This window comes from Sinohyriopsis cumingii, chromosome 12, assembly GCF_028554795.1.
Source record: "Sinohyriopsis cumingii isolate HCF-2022 chromosome 12, ASM2855479v2, whole genome shotgun sequence".
Lineage (NCBI taxonomy): Eukaryota > Metazoa > Mollusca > Bivalvia > Unionida > Unionidae > Sinohyriopsis > Sinohyriopsis cumingii.
In genome coordinates this window covers 106,349,851-106,372,260 of record NC_142972.1, presented here as the reverse complement: position 1 = coordinate 106,372,260, position 22,410 = coordinate 106,349,851, and the positions used below count along the sequence as shown (strand labels likewise).

Sequence of the window (22,410 nt, the reverse complement as noted above, 5' to 3'; positions counted from 1 at the left end):
GGTTTGGGGATGAAGTTTGATTGATCAACCCTTATAAAAACTATCGTGACTGTAACATTAGAGAAACGGGAGTTACAATCAGAGCTGGGTTTTAGATTAGTAATATCATTATTGTTATCTCTTATACAGTAGATATCCTGACTGTCATTACTAGTTCCCTTTATAATATCAAAACTTTGTCCATGGAGTTTACACGTGTTCTCATGTCTGAAAGTGTTGACTTATCCATGACAGTAATGTAAACACACTAGTGTGTTTCACACTTATTTCCCCTGTTTTCTGTTCTTGTGTTCTGAAACAATAGGCACAGGAAATGACTTGAATGTGTCTTTCCTTCACGTTTCAGTCTTAAACTTGCTCAGGATAAGGGGTCATAGAGGAGACATCAGTTCAGGAATTGTTTTTCTTTCTTTTTTAGCCAGAACAATCTCTGAGGACTGGTCCTCAAGTGGTGACTCTAAAACAGAGGAAGAGTCTGAGAAGGAGAGACGGTCTCCGAAAGAGAAAGACAACAGAGATAAGGATAGAGATGCTGAATGTTAGTGACTCCTTTTACTATTATGTTGTAAAGTCTAAATAAGACGCTTGATTCAGGGCCAAATTAGATTTAAAATAGGAGGATGAGTTGCCAAAGTAGGCTGGGTGTTGTGGGAACTCGCCCAATGGAGGATAGTTTACTTTTTTCAAGTAGCCAGCCATAAAGTAAAAGTAGCCAGGTAAATCATCTGGATCCTGGCTGGTAAGGAAAACCTGTTTAATTGGTCAAAATTGGGTCAGGCTTTAATTCAGTTGGAGTGGTGGCTATAACAATTCACTTAAATTCTGACTTCTATTTTGTTAGTAAAATGCAAACAAGCTATTGAGCTTATAAACATTCATCAGGTTTTCTGCAACTGAAGTCTGAATATATTGGAAAAAATGTACCTTTCACTCATTATATCTTCAAACATATTTAATTCTGTTTCTGCTCAAGAACTTTGGATGGTCCTTATGGAGGGAAACCAGATAAGATACTTTATATGAAGTACATCCAGTCCAGTTTTTGATATATTTGTGTAAAATGTGATGAAACTAATGGCTCCTGCTAGACTGTGATCATGCAATAATATTAATTTTGTTTTCACTTTGTAGTTTTTCTTCTATATTTAATGCAAAGTTTGGCGAAAATTTTGTTATCAAGATGACTTTGGTCAAATATGATTTTGACTTTTTTAGTGAGCATATCTGTATTACATTTATTTTCTAAAATAAGTAGTTGGCACTATTGGGACAGATGTATTATATAAATACAGTATTTCATGGTAGACATACAATTGTATTTCGTTAAACTAAGCAAACAAAGCCACAAAAGGTTCATCTTTGAAAACAAAGGGATTTAATTACCTGAAATTGTCAGATTTGGTTTTATCAGCCCAGGGCTGATCTAGTTTAATAAAATGCAGAACTAACCCACATTATGTGTGAGGTTTTAATATATGGATGGGCACTACATTGAAAAAGATTAAATTCTTTTGAAAAATCTTGTTGGGAATTGACATGTAGATATCAAGCTGATGAAATTTGTATAATGCACAGAAGATTTAGTGTTTTTCAGAATCATGTTTGCCTGTCATATTGTTTTGTTTCTCCATTTCAGCTGAGATAATCCGTGTATTTGATGGCAATTCTTCCATGAAGAGGCGGTTATACAGAACCATTTCAGTTCCCAAGAATGCTTCAGCACAGACTATACTGGTAAACATATGTTTTAACCTATTTTAATTTTGATGGTTAAACAAATTCTTCTTTGTGAATTTCTTTTATACCTATGTTACTATTTGTGGCTCTTCAGATATGTTACTTGATCTTAAAATAAATTGGAGAATGACCCCTACTTTACAGATCGGGGCCCCGAGTGGCCGAGTGGTCTAAAGCGCTGTCCGTTAAGGATCACAGCCATCTCACCTCTGTCTACATGGGTTCGAGTCTCGGATTCAGCCAATGTGGGTATGTGAGAAAGCTTGCCAGTAGCTTCTCGTGGGTCGGTGGTTCTCTCCGGGGTTTTCCTGGGTTCTTCCTCCATCATTAATACTGGCCGCCATGTATAGCCTATCGTGTGCTGAAAAATGGCGTTAAACCCTACAACAACTTTACAGATCAGCTCGTCCAACCCCAAAAACTTGTCTTTAGCAACATAAGTGGTAAAAGTTGTCAGCCCACCTCTGTGAATGACAGACAGCAGTGATCTTTCTTTGATTGGAGGAATTTGTTTCAAATTTCATCCATTCATCAGTTACCACTTCCACAGAAGAATGCTCTTTTTTGAAACTTCACAAAATCAAATCCACATGTGCCTCGTGCAATTTCATCTTTACATAAATTTATGAATTATGGAATGGGTTCGATTTGTATAGAATGATAATCGTTCATTTGGTATCACACAAAAAAAATAATGAATTCACAGTATTTGTGGTCTTCTTCATGAGGTTCTGACCGTAAGCAGGATGAATGCTGTATATACACTAACAGATAAACACATATACATTCTTAATGATATACTAACTGTAAACAAGATACATCTGCTAACAGAGAAACAAATTTACATCATGCGGTACTAATTGTAAGCAAGACAAATGCTCAGTTAACCCACCAACAGATAAACACATGTAGAAACTAGATGAATTTGTGCATACTTGCATTTGTCTCACCTATTAATGATGAAACTAATAAAATACATCTCTACTAGGCTGGGATAGCAGTATCCCTCCCTAAGGTCAGAATATGTGAGCATTAGTGGAGTTTCCCCATCTCACCAAAGGTTTAGAATTGTAGGTGTTTGCCAACTTACACTACATCAACTTGTGCTAATTTCATGTTAATACAATTTCATATGAATTTTTTGTAATTTAAATGTTTTAGTGAAAACTAAAAATAAATTTTTGTCGTTGTCTAAAACCAAAAAGTTAGGATTTGTAAACTGCTAAAATGAATTGTATTAAAGTTAATTAAATTTTGTATAAAGGCAGTGAAACAATGCAGTTTTGAGTTACGCAACCACTCTTCGGAATGCAACTGTCATGCAAGTCAAAAGGTTAGCTCTAGTTGGGTTTCCAGATCCCACCCAAGCTACAGAATTTGTAGGCAGTAAAAGGGTTTCCATATTGCACATCTTATTCTGCTCAAACTTTTACTGGAAAAGAGTCATAAGTAAAAAAAAACATTGCATATGGAAATTGTCTTAGAAGAATTTATAGAAAGCATTTTTACAAATACACATCATTTGAAAAAAACAAAACTAGTTTAATTTAATACCAGAAAGTTTGATGCAACAATGGAATGCAGTTTACTTGCTTTGAAAAGAAACATTTTCATTTAAAAAAAAAAAACATATTGGAGACCAAGCTGACATTATTGATGTCATAAGATTATAATTCATCTGCAGTGTTGATAAGTACACTTATATGGAATATCCAACATACCTTTTCACAATCGAAGTGCCTTTTAGGGATGAGAGAAGAGGTATCACTTTAATTCTGGCACTGTAGGCATCAGCATTAGAATTTGAATATCCCACATACAGTCAAATATTATGGGAATGAGATGAGATGTATCACTTCTGTTCTTGCAGTGCAGCTGTCAACAGTTTGGAATTTGCCTGTCCCACATGCATTCTAATATTATAGGAATGTGATAAATATGTATCACTTTGTTCTGGCAATGTAGGCATCAGCAGTGTTAAACACCTGTTTTAAAGATTTTAAAAGTCTTTTGTATTTTCTACATCAATGTTCATATTCATTTGAAACTTTGGTATTTTATGGCTTGCTCAGAGTGCTTTGCTAGTGACCATCTTTTGAACGGCTCTGGTGGCCTAATGGTTAGAGTGTCTGCCTTAGATGCAGGAGGTCACAGGTTCGAACCTTGGCTGAGTCATACCAAAGACTTATAAAAATAATACTTACAGCTGCCTCACTAGGTGCTCAGCATTTAAGAGGGTAGAGATAGGACTGGTCAGCCTGGTGTCAGGATAATGTATCTGGGTGGGACGTGATGTCACATGTCTGTGGCATGATGCCCCAGTGCTAGACATCACTATACACTGTCACAATGCAGACATTGTAGCGATATGACTGAAACATCATTAAAGCTATATTTAAAAATCCAAATCACAAACACACACAATATCCTTCTTTCACTTAGTTTATTGAAAGTTACTTCATAAAAGTACTATCGATATAATGTAGTATGTTACTAATCTCAGTTAGTTAAAAGCTGTTTCATGAAGATACTATTTACAAGAGAAACAATTCATTCTGCAGAACCTTTGTTTTCTTTTGGTGCTTCAGTTGGACAGGTGTAGGTGTGATGAAATGCAATTACATGGAATCGAAAACATGCATATCAAACCTCCAGCACTGTACTTTCTTGTTGCTTATGAACTGAAAAATTGCTTCATAAGCAAAAGCCATAAAAAAAATGCATCAGATTGAGCCTTATAATAATTATTTTATTTCTTTTAGAAATCTAGATTGGATATATGAATGAAGAATATTTTTATGGTCACAGTTTGAAATTTGCAATAATTACCATATTTCCCATGTTATCCATACTTGCCTTAATAAATGCTCACCTCTCTTTGTGGTTTAAACTCAAATGTATTCCTTACTGAGTGCTTAGTTTTTTCAATATCTGCATGCCTCATGAGAGCTACTGACTGACACCTGCATAGAATATGCCTTATTGTGAAGGGGAAGAGCTGCAGCCTTCAAAAATTTACTCAATAATTAATTGTACAGTGTGGGTAAATTATTGGAAATCGTGCATCTGTACTTGTGTTTTGCAGGAGGCAGCTTTGAAAACATTCCACATATCAGACGATCCAAACAATTATTATGTATCGGAGGCATCCGAATTTGGTAAGCTTTTTTTGAGAATCCTATATTTTATTTCTACTTTTAATGTATTGTTCATTGTTTTTTCTGCACAAGAGAATCATATCCAAGAGAGTTATTTTCATTTTCCTTCCAATTTGGGTGCACAATAATCTGAACAAATGATCTAAAGCTTCCATGGACCGTTTGCTGCTAGTCTATTCATTTGATGTTTAACTTTATTAATGTATTAGACCTAAATCTAAAAAATAGCTAACTTAAGATTATTGGTATTTGACGGCTAAGTCCTCAAATCCTACTTTAATGGTTAAGTAGCTGGGCTGCATGTCTGCATGAAGAAATGGTATCATTAGAGCTGAGTATCGGCAAGTGATGTCTAATAGAACATTTATCATGCTGAAAAATTTATGTTACACGATACATATTGAAGATACAGTTGTTAAAACGTGTTGAGGATACACATTTTATGCTGTTAAAACATTATATCTGTTAAGGACACACAGTTAAAGCTGTTAAATATCTCTGTTGCAGATACACATTAACTGCTGTTAAAACGTCTGTTGAGGACAAACATTTGATGCTGTTAAAACATATCTGTTGACAATACACATTTTATGCTGTTCAAACATCTTGAGGATACACATTTAATGCTGTTAAAACATATCTGATGAGGATACACATTTAATGCTCTTAAACATAATTGCTGCTGCCAAACTGAATCCAGATTACATTGAAATGTTCTATTCCATTTAACAGTGATAATGTGATCACACTAGCTGCATCAATGTATGACGAAGATATGTAGCTCGGTTTTGTCAATTTTAATTATTACCTTGGTTGTGGAAAACAGTTTTAATTAATACCTTGATTGTGGAAAACAGTCAGTTTGAATTACTACCTTGATTGTGGAAAACAGTCAATTTTGATTGCTACTTTGATTCTGGAAAACAGTCAGTTTTGATTGCTACTTTGATTCTGGAAAACAATTGATTTTAATTACTACCTTGATTGTGGAAAACAATTGATTTTAATTACTACCTTGATTGTGGACAACAGTTGTTTTATTGATTTATTCTATTCATTTAGTAAAAGTTTTATGACGAGGGACGCTGTTGTTGGACTTTTAAAAATTGTTGTTGACCAAACATTATCGAACCAATAATAATAATAATAAATAATAATAATAATAATAATAATAAGAATAATAATACATTATTTATAGAGATGACTCATTTAATCAAGAACTATTTCCCTTCCAGCCCTCTTAAGTAGAAAGTATAACAGTGTCCAACTTGTAAAAGATAATAGTAATTTCTCTGTTTTAACACCTGTCTAGTCTAATAAATAATATACTTTATTATGATCTGCCGATAACACATACTGACTCATGAAGTCACTTTAAAAATATGGTAATAGTTTGTGCAGTGATCAACGGTTATATTGGTGTCTAACATCAAGTTACACTTGTTTGATCAACATTCTGATTTAGCTACAAAAGTGTATAATTTTTCTCAACTTCTTTGAGGTTCAGTTGTGAATTTTTGATCACAATCATTTAGATCAACATATTCATACACGTGTAAATAGCCAATAAATTAGCTCATAGGTTAATTTTAAAATGTTCATCGTGAGAGTAGCATCTTCCATTTCTCTTTGAACTGTTAAGCATTATTGTTCGTCATAGATTCAACATGTTTAAATGACTACTAAACTGTTCTGTTTGAAAGGGATCGGTACAATGTTTACTTGAGGCTTCACATTTTAATGTATTGGAGTGAATTGGAAAGACCAAAGATAATTGAGTTCTAAGTCTACCCAACTACCTAAGATGCTGTAAAATGTAGGTTAGACTGGGCGACTTGATCCCCAAAAATGGTCTGAAAAGAGGAGAAACTAAATATCATTGTGCTGTAAATCATTAAGATTTCATTGTCATAAGAAAGAATAAGGTGAATGTCCTAAAAATTACTTTTTTTTTTTACATCTGAAAAGATTGAATATTTAAATGTAGGACTTCCACTAAGATATTTTTTCAGAGGGTCAGTGTGTCACCCCTGTATACTTTTCAGAGGGTCAGTGCCACCCCCTGTATATTTTTTCAGAGGGTCAGTGTTACCCCCTGTATATTTTTCAGAGGGTCAAAGAGGGAGAGAAGAGAGTCAAAGAGGGACAATAGCAGGTCAGATATAATGGATAGAAAGACAATCAAAGAAACCACTTGGATATAAAATATGTCCTTATTTAGTAATAAAAACATCGAGACAATTTATCATTAATTTTGTCTCATAGATTTTATTTTTTTTTGGTACCAAAATGAAATTTTGTTTGCTCATATTTTCATTTTAACTTGAGTCTGTATTTTATATTTACTTTGTTCTACCCCATCTGCAAATTTGTCTGCCTTTTTTCAAACTGCATGCAATTGTTATTTGGTTTAAAGAGAAAATGTGCATTTGTGGAAGTTTCTATCTCAAGAAAATTACTTTGTTGTATTAACAGTTAAAACTAAGAAATATTGTCATTATACATTCAGCTATCAATGACTTTGGAGGTTGTACATTTGAATCTGTTGACATCATTACTTTCAGTAAACATTCCATCTGAAAATTTGATTGCCTTTGCCAGATTTTAGCTGTTGTTAGTGTTAACCAAGGGTAGGGCTTCTTTCTAAATTCATTACAGTTATCAGATATGCAATTTAATACAGAGGTACATAACTTGCATACCAAGTTCTTAGGATGATAGTTTGAATAGTTTTTATCATTAACCCATATAATAATATGTGATCTCTTTTTCATACGTTAATTTAAAAAAAAGAAGACCAAGTTGTCCAGAAATGGAAGTTATCTTTTTTCAGACTAATCAGTCAGTACCAGATGTACTCTTTTTTTTTTTCTTTCTTCTTTCTAATAGCATGACAACATGTGTATATAAAATAGTATATGTTATTAGAGCTATCTGCAAATTATTCTTAATTAAAATTTTGTTTGTTGACAGAATTAGCAAATGTAGGGGAATATATGCCTAAGTCAATCCAAGAAGGTGATAATGCCAATTTCAGTAATGGCTCAAAGTGGTGTAGTGGCTTTAATTTAGAGGTCCATTTAGTCTGAACAGATATGAACGTACTGCAAAATAAGTGTGGACTGGGCATAGAGGAATTTTTGGAGCATTAATAATGTCTTGTATGGAATCAATGTCTAGAGAGCGCTTGTTCAACAAAATAACATATTTTATAATGCTGTTATATGTTGTCCTTCTCCCAATGCTACCATGTTAACTATAGACAAGATTAATCTGACTTTAAAGGAGAACGGGAATTGGAGGAGGATGTACCAGTCAGGTCGCAGCTGAAGACTCCAGACGGGAAACGACCGTCCATATTTCTTCGCTATAAGGAGAAGGATCCAGATCGGGGTTTTATTAAAGTGTATCCTGGTGGACTCAGGTAAGCCATTATGGAAACCCAGCTTGGAAATGATAACAGACTTAGCTTGAGTTTTGAATTCAGGTTTGTTTCAGCCGGTCCAATATAACGTTTAAAATATAAAGTAATCTGTGACCTTCTCCCCAAGGTCAGAGGATAGTAAGTGTCACATGATGAATTGCTTTGGTTTAATAATGTTTCATTCCATGTGTGCAGAAAATCCATTAACAGGTTTATACAATATATGCAGATAAAAAAAAGAATTGAAAAAAGACATTTTCAAACTCTTGACACTGCTGTTTCCAACAGCAACATAAATTTGACTGCTATATATTAATATACCATTATTTTGGGTTTAACAGAAGTGACAAGAGGGAAAATTAGACCCTGCTGGATAAGGTTATGTAAGGGAGGTAATCACCCTGGCTGGATAAGAGGGCTAACCATTATAGGTGGCTGTATTATATCCAGCAGTATTTTGTGGCAGAAGTTATAATTCACCATATTTGTTTAAATTTTATATTTATATTTATCTTTATTTTCTTTGCAGCCGAGTAACATGTGGGCACAAGAATATACCTGTAACAAGTTACACAACTGCAACAGAAGTTATCTGTACTGCTCTCCGAAAGTTTGGCATGCAGGTAGTTGACTCAATTGAGTATTTGCATAATTTCTCATTTCATACTTGAATTCCATTACTGAATTTCCTTTGATAGAGGTAGGCCAAGTCAGTTATGTAATTTAATTACTGATTGACCATTCATTGCTTGATGTCTTTTTGCTGGTGTCTTGTAAAATATAGCAAACATGTTGTATCGTTTATCTGTTTCAGGACTATTTTTAGGCTGAATTTCAAAGTTTGCTTAACTGATCTTATCATAAATTTCATATCAAGTAAGAACAATGTCTGATTCTGTCCTGTGTGGAAATCAAATGATGTTACATCACCTCATACCAAATGGGTCTGTACAGTTTGCACCTGGACATTCTTACTAGCGAGTATATACATTGTATCCTTTATTTTGTATTTTAAATATTTTTAATATCTGTCTTGTGTCTCTCATCTTGTGGTAGTGCATGTTTGAATTTATGCATAAGGGTTATCTTCCAGAACACTGTTATCATTTCTTTTTTAACCTTTATATCTATTACAACCAAAGTTCAACTCACTGCTTTGTAGCTAGGAGTATGTGATGTGTGTCATTCAACCCAATATATCCATACCTACCAGGGATCCACCAGTCTGGTGGCCTACTGGTTAGAGCATCTGCCTTGGATGCAGGACACTGATTTGAACCCTGGCCAAGTCAAACCAAAGACTTATAAAAATGGTACTAACAGCTGCTCGCTAGGCGCTCAGCATTAGGAGGTTAGTGTTAGGACTGGTCAGCCTGGTGTCAGGATAATGTGACTGGGTGGGACATAATGCTACATATCTGTAGCATGATGATTTGATGCACAAAAATCATTACCAGTATGTAAATTGACTTACCCAATGGCATGTTTTGCTGATTAACACAGAACAGTGGTCTGGACTAACTACTTCAATGGCTATGTTACAACTCTAACAAACAGAAAACCCACGCACATCAGTTTTTTACGCTAATCATAATACATAGGGTTACAACTGAGTGTGGAGCCTAGAGTTGACCTTATGTGATCTATAACTGTCACATCATTTGTAGCAACAGGATGTCAGAACAATATAATTACCACACCCAAGAAAGAGGCAGAAAATAAACACATGATTTTAAAGTGATTCTCATGAGAAAGTATTATTTTATGCACACCCTTTTCATGCAATGAAGCAACAATTTCCATTCACTCAATTGTATGCCTTGTGTTGTTCCAAGATACTGTCAGTGCTCAACTAAAAAATGGTGTTCAGAGCAAAATATTAAATAGATCTGAAACAAATAAAACTGTCTTTCGAACTGCATTTATGACCAACCGATGATAATAGTATTGTTATCGAACCAGTGGAGCCTTCATCATCCAAAGATGAGGTAACAATTACTCATAAAATAAAATGTAATTTTGTGCAGCAGTGGTTGAAAGCATACAGCTGGCTATGTTTCCAAAAAGAAGTTAAGTCGAGTGAAGAATGTGAAAGTGAAGACCCCTTTATGTTTTGCCACACATGCACAGAGGAAGAAAAAAACAACTCCATTACCAAATGTGCAAAAAATGATAACTTTCAGAACAGTGCATTGACAAGGCATGCTGGGTTGTCAGAACACAAACTGCTGAATGAAGGTCCACAACACCAGGTAGATTTGAATGCAGTTTTACAAAAACATCCTTCCAAACAAGACAGAAATGAAAGTGCTAACAGAAGTGTGTACATTGGCTGAGTGTAGAAGACATCCCTTTTTTAAAATAAAATCTCTTCTTAATTTAATACATAACTTAATGGCTGAAGAAATTGATTCCATTATCATTTTGAAGAATTCTGCCATTCAATACAACTTGGCAACTACCTGTTCAGAGTTACTACAGAGTCTATCAAATGTTGATGAGGATAGTCTTATATGTGACCTGCAAAATTTGCCATTGGTGACTGGATTGGCAGATGAAAGCATATCCAACAATAAGTGCCTTGTCATTCATGCTCAGATTACTTCTGATGAGATGAAACCATCAAGAAGATTTTTAACAAATATATAATGTTCAGATGCTTCTGGCAAGGGAATTACCTTAGTGGCTTTAGTCACATTATATAACTAATATTTTTGTTTTGTATATAAACAGCATAATTAGTATTTTATAAAATACTGAAGACTGATCATCGGCCTGAATGAGACTTATAGGTTTGGATTTTGACCATCTTTTTGCCTTGATGAGTCAAATGACTTACATAAACCCATATGTAGATGAAACAGTGTACTGCATACATTTACTTATTTTTATTTCTTTTTAAAAAAATTGAACAATCAGATAGTATAGCATTAGCGTCTTAAATTTAACATTAAAATTGCTTATTTTAGAATAAAACCTTTTTCCAGGATGCAGACCCAAACCGCTATACACTGATAGAAGTAATGTTAGACAAAGGTGTGGCAGAGCGGATTCTGGAGCCTGATGACAAACCGTGGCAGCTCATACAACAGAGTCGAAAGGTACAATTCATGTCCTCTATTTCCTGAATGGAAATATTCTTGGATGGTTCATTGTAAGTACAATGAAAAACGAGTCTGGTCTGTTCATTGGACAATGCCAGTAATTAAATTTTTGATAACAAATGGTCATGGGCTGTTTATTAGAGAAGGCTGACCTAGATCAAATGTGATCAAAAAATTGATGTGGGGTTTTAATGGAAATGGCTGTTCTTGATCCTTGATCAGTCATGCTAAATATGAATGTGAGCTGTTCTTTAGACAAAGCTTTCCTTGATAAAACATGATAACAGAGAAGGACATGGGGGGGGGGCTTTGATTTTAACAGGGCTGTTTGTGATAAAATGTGTTAAACAGTGGGATGGGTTTTACCATTGGGCATGGCTGTCCTTAATAAAATGTGTTAAAAATGGGGCTGACTTTACATTGGACAGGGCTGTCTGTGATAAGATGTATTGAGTATGACTGTCCTTGATAAAATGTGATAAAATGTTGGGTTAACCTTTACACTGGGGCCCCGAGTGGCCGAGTGGTCTAAAGCGCTCTCCGTTACGGATCACTGCCATCTCACCTCTGTCTGCGTAGGATCGAGTCTCGGATTCGGCCAGTGTGGGTATGTGAGGGTCGGTGGTTCTTTCCGGGGATTTCCCAGGTTCTTCCTCCACCATTAATACTGGCCGCCATGTATAGCCTGTCTTGTGCTGAAAAATGGCGTTAAACCCTACAACAACAACAACAACCTTTACCTTTACACTGGACAGGGCTGCCCTAGAAAAAGCCTGCCTGTACAATTTTTGGGATGAACTTATCCTCGTATCCCCTTGCTATAGTGCCATTCATTATAACACATTTCTATTAACTATAGGTATGACAGTGCATCACATTCTGTTAAATGAGAGGAAAATTATACATATAACTTGCTTTATTATAAAACAGTCTCACTTAATATAGTATACTCTCTGCAGTCCATGGACTTTGTATAATTGCTTATTGCTAGTTCCTTATTTTTCTTTAACATACTATTTGATCACAGGCTACATTCTTGGTTGTTATCCATTGCTCTATCTCATAACAGGCAGCAATCTTGGGCTGTATTGATTGCTTTATCCGATCTTTTGACAACAGGTTGCAGTCTTTGGCTCCCTTGAATCCTTCATCCAATAATTTATTTTTCATGTAACCATAATCCCACCCTTTGAAAACGGGTTGCACTCTTAGTCTGCCTTGATTTTTATAAAATCATGTTTTTTCTGTTCATTTTGATTTACAGTTTGTCCCATTGCTCTTGCTTTTTCTGCCTTTCTCCTTACTGATAATGAACATTTCTCCTTCCTGATGATGAAGTCATTTATAGAAGAATTTATGAATTGCTGATTTGTTGTATAGTACTTTGTACCTAAACCATGGAACAACCATAGCTGGCTGAGTGCAATAGGATTCCAAAAGGTCAGAGAAAGAAAAAAAAATCAGATTTTTTTTCATCCCATGATTAAAAATTTGCATTATTGCAGAATATTTGGTGTAAGCTCTTAATTGATTTAAAGGTAGTAATACAGTATATTACAATCCAATTAATATTTAGTTGCATCATTTGTTTTATATATTTTTGAGTAGGTTCTTTTATATGTTGAACAATAAATAGATTCTCTGCATTTGACATGATTTATGTGATAATTGAGAAGTTGACTTTGGAAAGTCAGGGAATTTTAGATTCCGATAACTTGTGGGAAAATCCTGTTCAACGGTTTGAGGGCAAAACAAAAATGTCCGCAGTATTTCCCAAGCAATTTGGCAAATGTTTACACACAACAACGTTCATCTGATCATCATTTGTACATGATCAGATACAGAATACATCAATTTTGTTATAGATGCCTACAGAAACATGCAATTCCAGTGTTTGACTATGCCTAACATAATAAAGCTGTTTCCATGAAAGCTAGACCAGGCAGGAACAATTCAAGTTCATTGAGATGTTTGAACATTAATGAAAATCTTACGTAAAACAGCACACTGAAGTATTGTAAGATCTATAGGTTTCTAATTGCTTCATTTTGTTCAAATTTCAGGAGTCATTACGGCAAAACCAAATGATGAGGTTCTACCTGCAACAAAGAGAGGATCCTCATGGACCCAGCATTAGCTTGTTTGTTGGCAATCTGCCAACAGGCCTGTCGCAGAGGCAGTATGAAAAGATTTTGGTAGACATAATCGGTAAAGGTTAGTGGTCCCAATCAAATTATTACAAAAGCTGATTGGGGGTGGTTGGAATTGTAGTGTTATATTTGCCTATCTGTGTACCCAAGCCATGCAAGGAAAGAGTAAATAACAGAATGTTGCATTTGTATGTCTGTCTTCAAGGTAAGTGCAGTGGGATCACTTAGTATTATTATTCTCATTTAGTCTTGCGCTGTATTTATTTCCAGGGAAACCATCCATGTCAATCTTTAAGCAGGGGTAATGTAAACATTGTCTCTAAAACAAATGATTTAGTTGGGAGGTCATGGTGATACCCGATCTGAGCTGCCAACTGTCATGATGGTGGTGTGAATTTCACTACTTTTGATAACAATTCATGGATTCATACAACATGCAAGAAATTCATGAATTCCCAAAACCTCATTTGGCTTAAATCAGGAATAAAATAACCTTTGTACTATTAAGTACCAGTTGTGATATCAGCAGTGATGCTGATAATTGTCCTGTACTGCTAGTCATGACGTTTGTAGAACTATATCCACTTGGTACAGTTTACCCTGTACCAAACATTTTAATGTATTTTAATATATATTTGTAAGAAAAGTTTTACAAATACTTGTGAAGAAAATGGGGGGCCCAGCTGGAACTTTTTAAATAAAAGGAATTGGTGCATATGCATAGCAAACTGTAAATTCTTTAAACAAACACTGAAGACAGAGATTCAAAGAATTTAAGATGAGATTATTTTAATAGGGTTGGTTTTGTTGGAAGTACTCATGAACAATTTATGCCTGAAACCAAGGTCAAAATTGGGTGGATTTGCTGAACAGATGGGTCAGTGTATTGAAGACACATTATTTGCCAAATGTGTTTTTCACTAATTATTTCAAAATTCACTAATTGTATGTCTGTTTTCACTGATTGTGAGTCTGGGGGGTTAGCAGCTCTGCCCACTGTCAGTCTTTGCAAGATAAGGGAAAAATGTATAGTGGTCTGTCATCTTGATTTCAATGAAAAGTCAGTGTTGCCTACTGTCAGTCTCTGTAGAGGATGGGGAATACATAACTGTGTTGATTTATAGAAGAAGTGAACCATGTGTCGGTCTTTTTAAGGCAAGGGGAATATATACAACTGTCTCTCACTTTATTGATTTATTAGGGAAGGTACCCATATCAGTCTTTTTGAGGGAGGGAAATAAACACAGTATTATATTGATTTTTAATGGAAGTCATACTGTTACTCATGTTAGTCTTGATAAGAAAAGTGAAAATATACAGTGAAGAAAGTCACTGTGTTACCTATGGTAGTCTTTTTAAGGGAATCGGAATATATGAAGTGGTTTCTCACTGTATTAATTTCTTAGGGAAGACTCGGTGTTACCGATGTCAGTCTTTTATAAGGTAAATTGGTGTCTCACTATTGATTTGTAGGTTAAGTCACAGTGTTATTCATGTCAATTTTTGCAAGGTAAGAGCAATATATACAGTTGTCTCTCACTATAATTATTTCCTGTATATAGGAATACCTTGATTTGATCCTATCAGCAATATCAGAAATCGAAAGGATTTTGTTCCCTGTTTAAGTAATTTTTGTACTCCATGCCTTATGGTGAGTATATAACATAATTGCCATTCTTTCCTTATACACTCATAATTAGGTCATCTTATTACAACATAAGGCTATAAAGATTTTAAAGTTATAACACAGGGCTGTAAAGATTTTAAAGTTATAACACAGGGCTGTAAAGATTTGAATCAAAGTTATAAGGCTGTAAAGATTTTAATCAAAATTATAACAACAAGGCTCTAAAAAGTTTAATTAATTTATAACACAAGGCTTTAAAGATTTTAATCAAGTTATAAATCAAGGCAGTAAATATTTTAATCAAGTTGGATCAGACAATTTTATTAGAAGAAACATTGTATTAGTGGTATGTTCTGTTAAGACGAGGTCATTCCTCATCTGCATTGATTATTATTTTTGACTTGAAGATATTGTATTGTCATAAACTGATATATTTGCCTAGAGAGTGGAAACAAGTTCATGATTATTAGACCTTTCCCAGTTGCTTTTATATGTATCAATGGCAAACAGTCCACTGAAAAGATGACGTGTCTTGAAACCTTTTCAAGGACTGCTCTCCAACAAAATTGAAGTCTTGTTTAGCTTGATCTGTCCATTTTAGAGATGGACTATTGTGTTTCAAGAGTTTGTCTTTTGTTTTTCCAGCTAACAAATGGACTCATTTTGATGTGATATATTACGAGTATGGTTCCATTGTTTTGGTATACAATACAGTGGAGAAGGCAACACGAGTGTTTAACATTCTTAAAGATGCAGTCTTTGATGACAAGCTGTTGCTGGCACTGCTTTTACCAAACATTCAGGTTAGAGATTTGAGTATTTTATTTTGCATAGATAGATTAGGCATAATGTAGCAAATAGCAGTAACTCTTCAACTGCATTGGATGATTGTAACGTAAGTTGTTTTTATGACATACAGATTTTGTTACATATAACAGTCACCAATACTAGTAAAGTTGGGAAGCTGTAAAAAGAAGATAAACAAGGAGGGTAGAAAAATCCATCAATCTGACGTAAGTTTTGAGTATTACATTCTGTGTCCTACTTTTTTGTGGTTTTCTCAAAAACATATTTCATGTTACAGTTATTTGAATGTGTTATTTATAACTCAAGTTCTGACTGCCAAAATAGGTCCAAAATAGTGGTCCTGTTTAATCTAATATCATTTACACCCTTGTCTTCTCATTACTTTTATTACATCACATAACAATGCAGGATTGTTGAGGAAATAAAAAATATTGAAACTAGAAATTATTTTACATTTTCAAATTTTTCTTCCTTCTTTTAGTCTCACATGATTTATGAGAATGTGACCCCACTCCTTGTCTTCGTGAATGTGAAGAGCGGTGGCTGTCAGGGACTAAATCTCATCACCTCCTTCAGAAAACTTCTCAATCCTCATCAAGTGTTCAACTTGGAGATAGGAGGGCCTCTACCAGGGTCTGTACCGCACTGATTTATGTGTGTATCCATGTGTTTGTGTGTCTGTGTTCGTGGTTTTTCTTGGGGCAGATATATTTAAGTAGGTACCACAAGGAATGATCTGCTTCACCAGATAGATGGGAGGTCCCCATACACCTCTCCCACAATAACTTTCAAACAAAAGGTTCCATAAAAATTGACCACAACAAAAGCAAGGGAAGCCAAAATTTTATTTAACAAGCATTTGGCTGGAGAGCGCTAGTCCTAGCAGTTTGACTTGACATATATGAACAATAACATTCATTGTCCTATACAAATATTCTTATAAGATTTTTTTTTTTATGTTACTGGTATTTGATCTTGCAAAGTCAGTTTAAGTTAATAAATTGATGGCAGTCTTTTGATACAAATCAAGTCAGTATGCAGTACCTACTAATTGGTTTATCAGTAAAGTTGGAGTTGCCTCCCTGTTTTGGAGTATGTGTATAATTTATAAGCAAATGCAGATGAGCTAAAGCTTCTTGGTTAAAAGTACATTCATAAACATCCAAAGTAAAATCTATCAGTATGTTTGCACTCGTAATTCCTCAAGATAGAGATTTTAGATGTCACTTTTTCGTCAAAAGCACATAGCAATGATTATTGTACAACTTCCTGTCATTTGTTCCAATAAGAACAGTATGCATCTGCATAGTCCTTGGACACTACATTTGGATCAAAAAATAAAATTAACCTTGAAGGAAGAAAACAAGACACAAATATATTAAAAGTTATTTTTAATGCATCATTGCAAATTTTGAAGAACAATCTACAGATTAACCCAGATGCTGGAGGTTCGATCCCCAGGTGATTCTTACCAAATATTTATAAAAATTATACTAACAGCTGCCTTGCTTGGCGCTCAGCATTAAGAGGTTAGTGTTAGGACTTGTCGGCCTGGTGTCAGGATAATGTGACTGGGTGGGACGTTATGCTACATGTCTGCGGCATGATGCCCCAGTGCTACATCACTATAAACTGCCACACTGAAGAATCTTAGCAATATGAGTGAAAAATAGTTAAAGCTACATTAAAATTCCAAATCACACACACACAAATACAGATTAACCACATGTAAAAACGTATGTATGTTGCATGGTTTTATCAAGAATTAGGCAGATTGTACTGTACTGTTGGCACCTTTATGTATTGTAATTAGTTGGAAATTTATTATTATGTTGAAAAATGATTAAAGTTCTTCACTGTTATCAAATAAATCTGGCTTTGCCTCTGAATAAGCATTTAATTTAGTTCTCAGGGAAGCAATCACGGGCATTGTTATTGCAGTCAATTGACTCTTTTCATCCTTAAATAGAAGAGTACATATCACATGTATGATCATTACATAGAAACAGGACTAATCAAACCCCATAGCCTGACTTCCTGACTATTCTGGAATATGTGTTTTATTCCTGTTACAAAACAAGTTGGGTAAGCAATAATTTTCACGTTAATCACTTTATGTACCTTTATCTTGCCAATTTAATTAATCATGTTTCATGACCATTCTGGATGGAGGGTCATATGTTGGTTTTGTGTTTTTCTTAACCAAAGGACTTCTTATTAGTTGATTCTAGTTGAAAATGGCGCTGATCTGATTTTTGACATGGTAACATCAGCATCCATTTTGAAAACCATATTGACATAGGGTTTTCATCAAAAGACTTCTTAAGGTACCAGACTGGTCATAAATTAAAACGGTACCAATCAGATGCCCAAGGTGCCTACCATGATGTCCATCTGGAAATATTGTTATTGTTGCTACTCATAGATGAATGGTCAGAACGCTATGTTGTTTTCACTAAATATTTCTTATGATATCTAGTTGTAAAGTTTTGTTATCACTGTTCCTCCTACATGGATGGTTATTTCAAGGTAAGACTTTTGGTGAAACCCAGTGTCACCATTGGGTTTCACCAAAAAGACTTACCTTGAAATGTAGATATCTAATTGGTAGTAAATAAGAATTGTACAGATCTGACATCCAGTATGGCACCATGGCAATCATATTGAAAATCTTAATATTGCTACTAATTCTGAATAGAAGTGACATTAGGTTTTAAACAGACTATTTTTTATGGTGTCTGGTTGGTTTTAAAGGATCACCATGGTTGCTATCTTTAAGTCTTGTATTTGCTACTTCACTTTTCTCAGTGGATGGTTATATCAGCATAGGTAATCCAACTAGATCATAGTTTGAACACTCATCAGTTAAAAAATAAAACAGCCTTATCTTGGATTGCTAAAGATTCCTCTAGCCACGTAAAGCTTCAGGTCCTTCAGAGATGTCTTGCTTTTATGATTTCAATATCAGAGTTTTAATAATTTTTTTATTTTGATCCATGTGTAGATTGTATGTGTTCCGAAACCTTCCTTACTATAAAATCCTGGCATGTGGAGGAGATGGGACGGTAGGATGGGTTCTTTCCTGCCTGGACAATGTCGGACAGGATGCTGTCTGTCAGTCACCTCCTCTCTCCATCCTGCCTCTGGGCACAGGTAAGACATCCAGGAAACATTGTCCTAATGAGAGGCAAAGGCAGTTTAGTGAAACCTGAAATAATGGACATCTGCCCAAAACTAGCAATCATGAATTCTTTGTAAAAATTAGTACAATATTGTCGATTGTAGAAATTATATTTTCTTAATTTTTTTGAACTGGATGAATTAATTGAAATGCTTTTTAATATCAGTTATCACAAAATGTGCAATAAATTAACTGAATTGCATGAAATGATAAAAGGGATTGTCTGTACCCGAATTTTTCATTTGACATCTAGAATCTAGCAAGTGCATTCACCATGTCAGCAAGTGCATTTTAAATGGTACAGGCGACTGAGTTTTTTAAAACTGTAAAGTTTAATATTGTATGTCCCGTGACTCAAATTTTCATGGATAACCGGGTTTTTTAAAACAGTGAAGTTTAACTTTTAATGTCTATTGATTGTAATTGGCATGGACGACTGGGGTTCTTTAAAACAGTAATGGTTAATATTGAATGTCCACTGACTGTACATTGTATTGATAAATGGATTCCTTTAAATAGTGAAATTAATTTTGACTGTCTAGTTACTGTACAGTATCACTTAGATGTACATGTAAAATATATGTTGCTTCTGTTAAACTATTCCTTTTTTGAGGACACTTGAAAGAGGTTTACGTTTTATTTCCTAATATGCTGGTCAAGCTAATAAAGTAAGAGATGCATTGTCATACACAAATTTTGGCAAGATCAAGCTGGTTGCAGATGGTTTGATGTAACGCATTTTGTGACATCAGATTTACTTCAACATTGAAATAGGATATGCCAAATGGTTATAGGTTTTTGCTTTGTTTTGTTGATTTTTCTCCAAATTTATAGATTTTTAATAAGAATTAATGTATTTTAATTGATTTCAACTTGATACTTTTTAAATTATGTTTGTAAGACTTTTGCAGAACATCGTGGGAAAGACTTTTGCTCTTCAGCTTTGCCTCACATTTATCGTTACCAACATGATGGAGCCCCAAGTTTATTCTCATGATGTTACTTTTATATTTCTTCATCAGGCAATGACTTGGCCCGTGTTTTACGTTGGGGACCAGGGTATACAGGAGGGGAGGATCCCCTAAACATTTTACGAGATGTTATTGATGCAGATGAAATAAAACTTGATAGGTAAGTTTTATATGTCTACCACATCACTTTTATAAAAAAAATTGAAATTAAAACTAAACCTTGTATAAGGTAGTTCACCTGGCACTGATGTCAAACCCTGTTATTCAGAAGAATGTATGGCTCTTTCGTTTTAATTTCTGATATGTTTTTATGTGCATGAACTTTTACAACATTGAACAATCCTCTACAAAATTATATCTTCCATTTTTTGATGCCATACATGTGATTGTTAGGACGATTGTAGTATTGATATTGAATTTAACACTATAACGAGGTCCCATATATCTAACACTGGTATGATCATAAATCACATTGTTATGATGACTGGTTTTGATATTTAACCTAACTAAATATAACATAATCTTGCATATCACACTGGCATAACCATAAATCTCATATTTAGGATGACTAGTTTTTATATTGAACATAAATCAGTATAAAATCTTACATATCACACTGGTATGGCTTTAAATCCCATTTCTATGATGGCTGTAATTTTGATGTTGAAATGAACTTGGTATTACATGGTCCCACGTATATCAGTGTAGCACCTTTATTAATTATTGTTATTATAGAGGAGAAGCATAATATCCACCACCACCACCACTACATTAGATACAGCTTACCTCTGACTTATGCAATAGCTGCATTCCCATGGTTGGTTGTGTAACTCGATTTGTTTTCACTGCCTTTAATTTTCATTGAAAAATGTTTAATTCAGTTTAATACAGTTCATATTAGCCATTTATGAATAATAATTTTTTTGTGTTAGTACAAAGTCATTTTTTTAGTGTTCACTAAAACAAGTTGGTAAAAAAATTCATATGAAATAATGTTAACATTAAGTTCCTGTAAGTTGCAATTGTATAAGTCAGCATATACCTTTAAATTTCTAATAGTAATGATTTTATCCAGTTTATTTATTATTTTTTTTTTTTTAAACCAAACTAGGTGGACTGTTATATTTCACCCAAATGAAAAGGAGCAGGATGAAACCAAAATGGCAATTGCAAATGACACCAACTCAGCCAACACCAACGAGGATACCACAACCATATTTGTAATGAATAATTATTTTGGAATAGGACTTGATGCTGATATATCACTAGACTTCCATCAGGCTAGAGAAGAAAAACCAGACAAATTTAATAGCCGGTAAGAAAGTTGACAGATTCTGTTGTTCCTGATTTATTATTTCCATTGCATATCTATATTTATTTTATGTCCATTCAGTCTTTTGCATGGTTGATCTGGCTTTCAGTAAGGGTGACACACCCAGACCATAACTATTTAGATGTTTTCACACATTAACATTCCTCCATGTACCAAATGGAACTTGTATAAATTTAAATTTGCTTTTAATTCCTATCATACTGTAAAGATTTTAAAAGTATACAAAAAGAGGGTACGTAATAAATACAAAACCAGGTTTTGTTCCAAGTCAGGGAAAGGACACATAAAACTAGATGCAGTGAATGTGAAATTCAAGCATGTATGCAATCTCCATGTGATAGTTGTATAGTTAAGTATACTTTTAAACATTGTCAAATTTTACAAAGCACTTACCTAATAGGGTGATTGCTGATTCAGGGCTGAACTCTTTTTGTTTAATGACAAGGATGTTATGGTGAGAATAAGACTAAACTCATTGAGACTCGTTGGCTGATAATCTACAGCGTTAACAATGCCCTAAACAGGGGCTGGCATATTTTTGGTCATTCACAGTACTCACGTTATGAAAACATTCAATTAAAATTTGAATTGCAGGTACCTGATTTATGGTGAAAACATTGTAAAATCTTGTTATGCAGTCCATCTTGCACTACATAGCCTGCATGTGTTGCTGTGCTGTTAAACACCATGTCAGCAAAACAGGAGAATCTATTTGTACCCAGTCAGTGTTTAATTGATTTAATTTAAGACTTACCAATTTTGGAAGTATTGTTCAGATTATTTCATAGTCTCTTTCAATTTGCATTGCAAAGAGATGAGGATGTTCCAAATGATTTTTCCAAACCTTTCTAACAAACATTTGCATTGGTTACAGTCGTGTCATGTGATGCTGAATGCTTGGAAGTTATTAGTTCAATA

The 22,410-nt window shown here is 34.4% G+C and overlaps 1 protein-coding gene across 1 annotated transcript in view; it reads left to right on the top strand.

Moving 5' to 3' along the window:
• The window catches only part of LOC149787195 (diacylglycerol kinase theta-like), a 124,027-nt gene that overhangs the window by 50,587 nt on the left and 51,030 nt on the right, over positions 1-22,410 (top strand). The window contains exons 7-19 of the mRNA XM_089977698.1: positions 419-538; positions 1,637-1,734; positions 4,823-4,895; positions 7,006-7,050; positions 8,181-8,319; positions 8,849-8,942; positions 11,307-11,420; positions 13,487-13,637; positions 15,846-16,003; positions 16,489-16,640; positions 19,012-19,160; positions 20,211-20,319; positions 21,271-21,474. Coding sequence (XP_089833824.1) covers positions 419-538; positions 1,637-1,734; positions 4,823-4,895; positions 7,006-7,050; positions 8,181-8,319; positions 8,849-8,942; positions 11,307-11,420; positions 13,487-13,637; positions 15,846-16,003; positions 16,489-16,640; positions 19,012-19,160; positions 20,211-20,319; positions 21,271-21,474 — 1,606 coding nt within the window. The remainder of the gene's footprint in view (positions 1-418; positions 539-1,636; positions 1,735-4,822; positions 4,896-7,005; positions 7,051-8,180; positions 8,320-8,848; positions 8,943-11,306; positions 11,421-13,486; positions 13,638-15,845; positions 16,004-16,488; positions 16,641-19,011; positions 19,161-20,210; positions 20,320-21,270; positions 21,475-22,410) is intronic.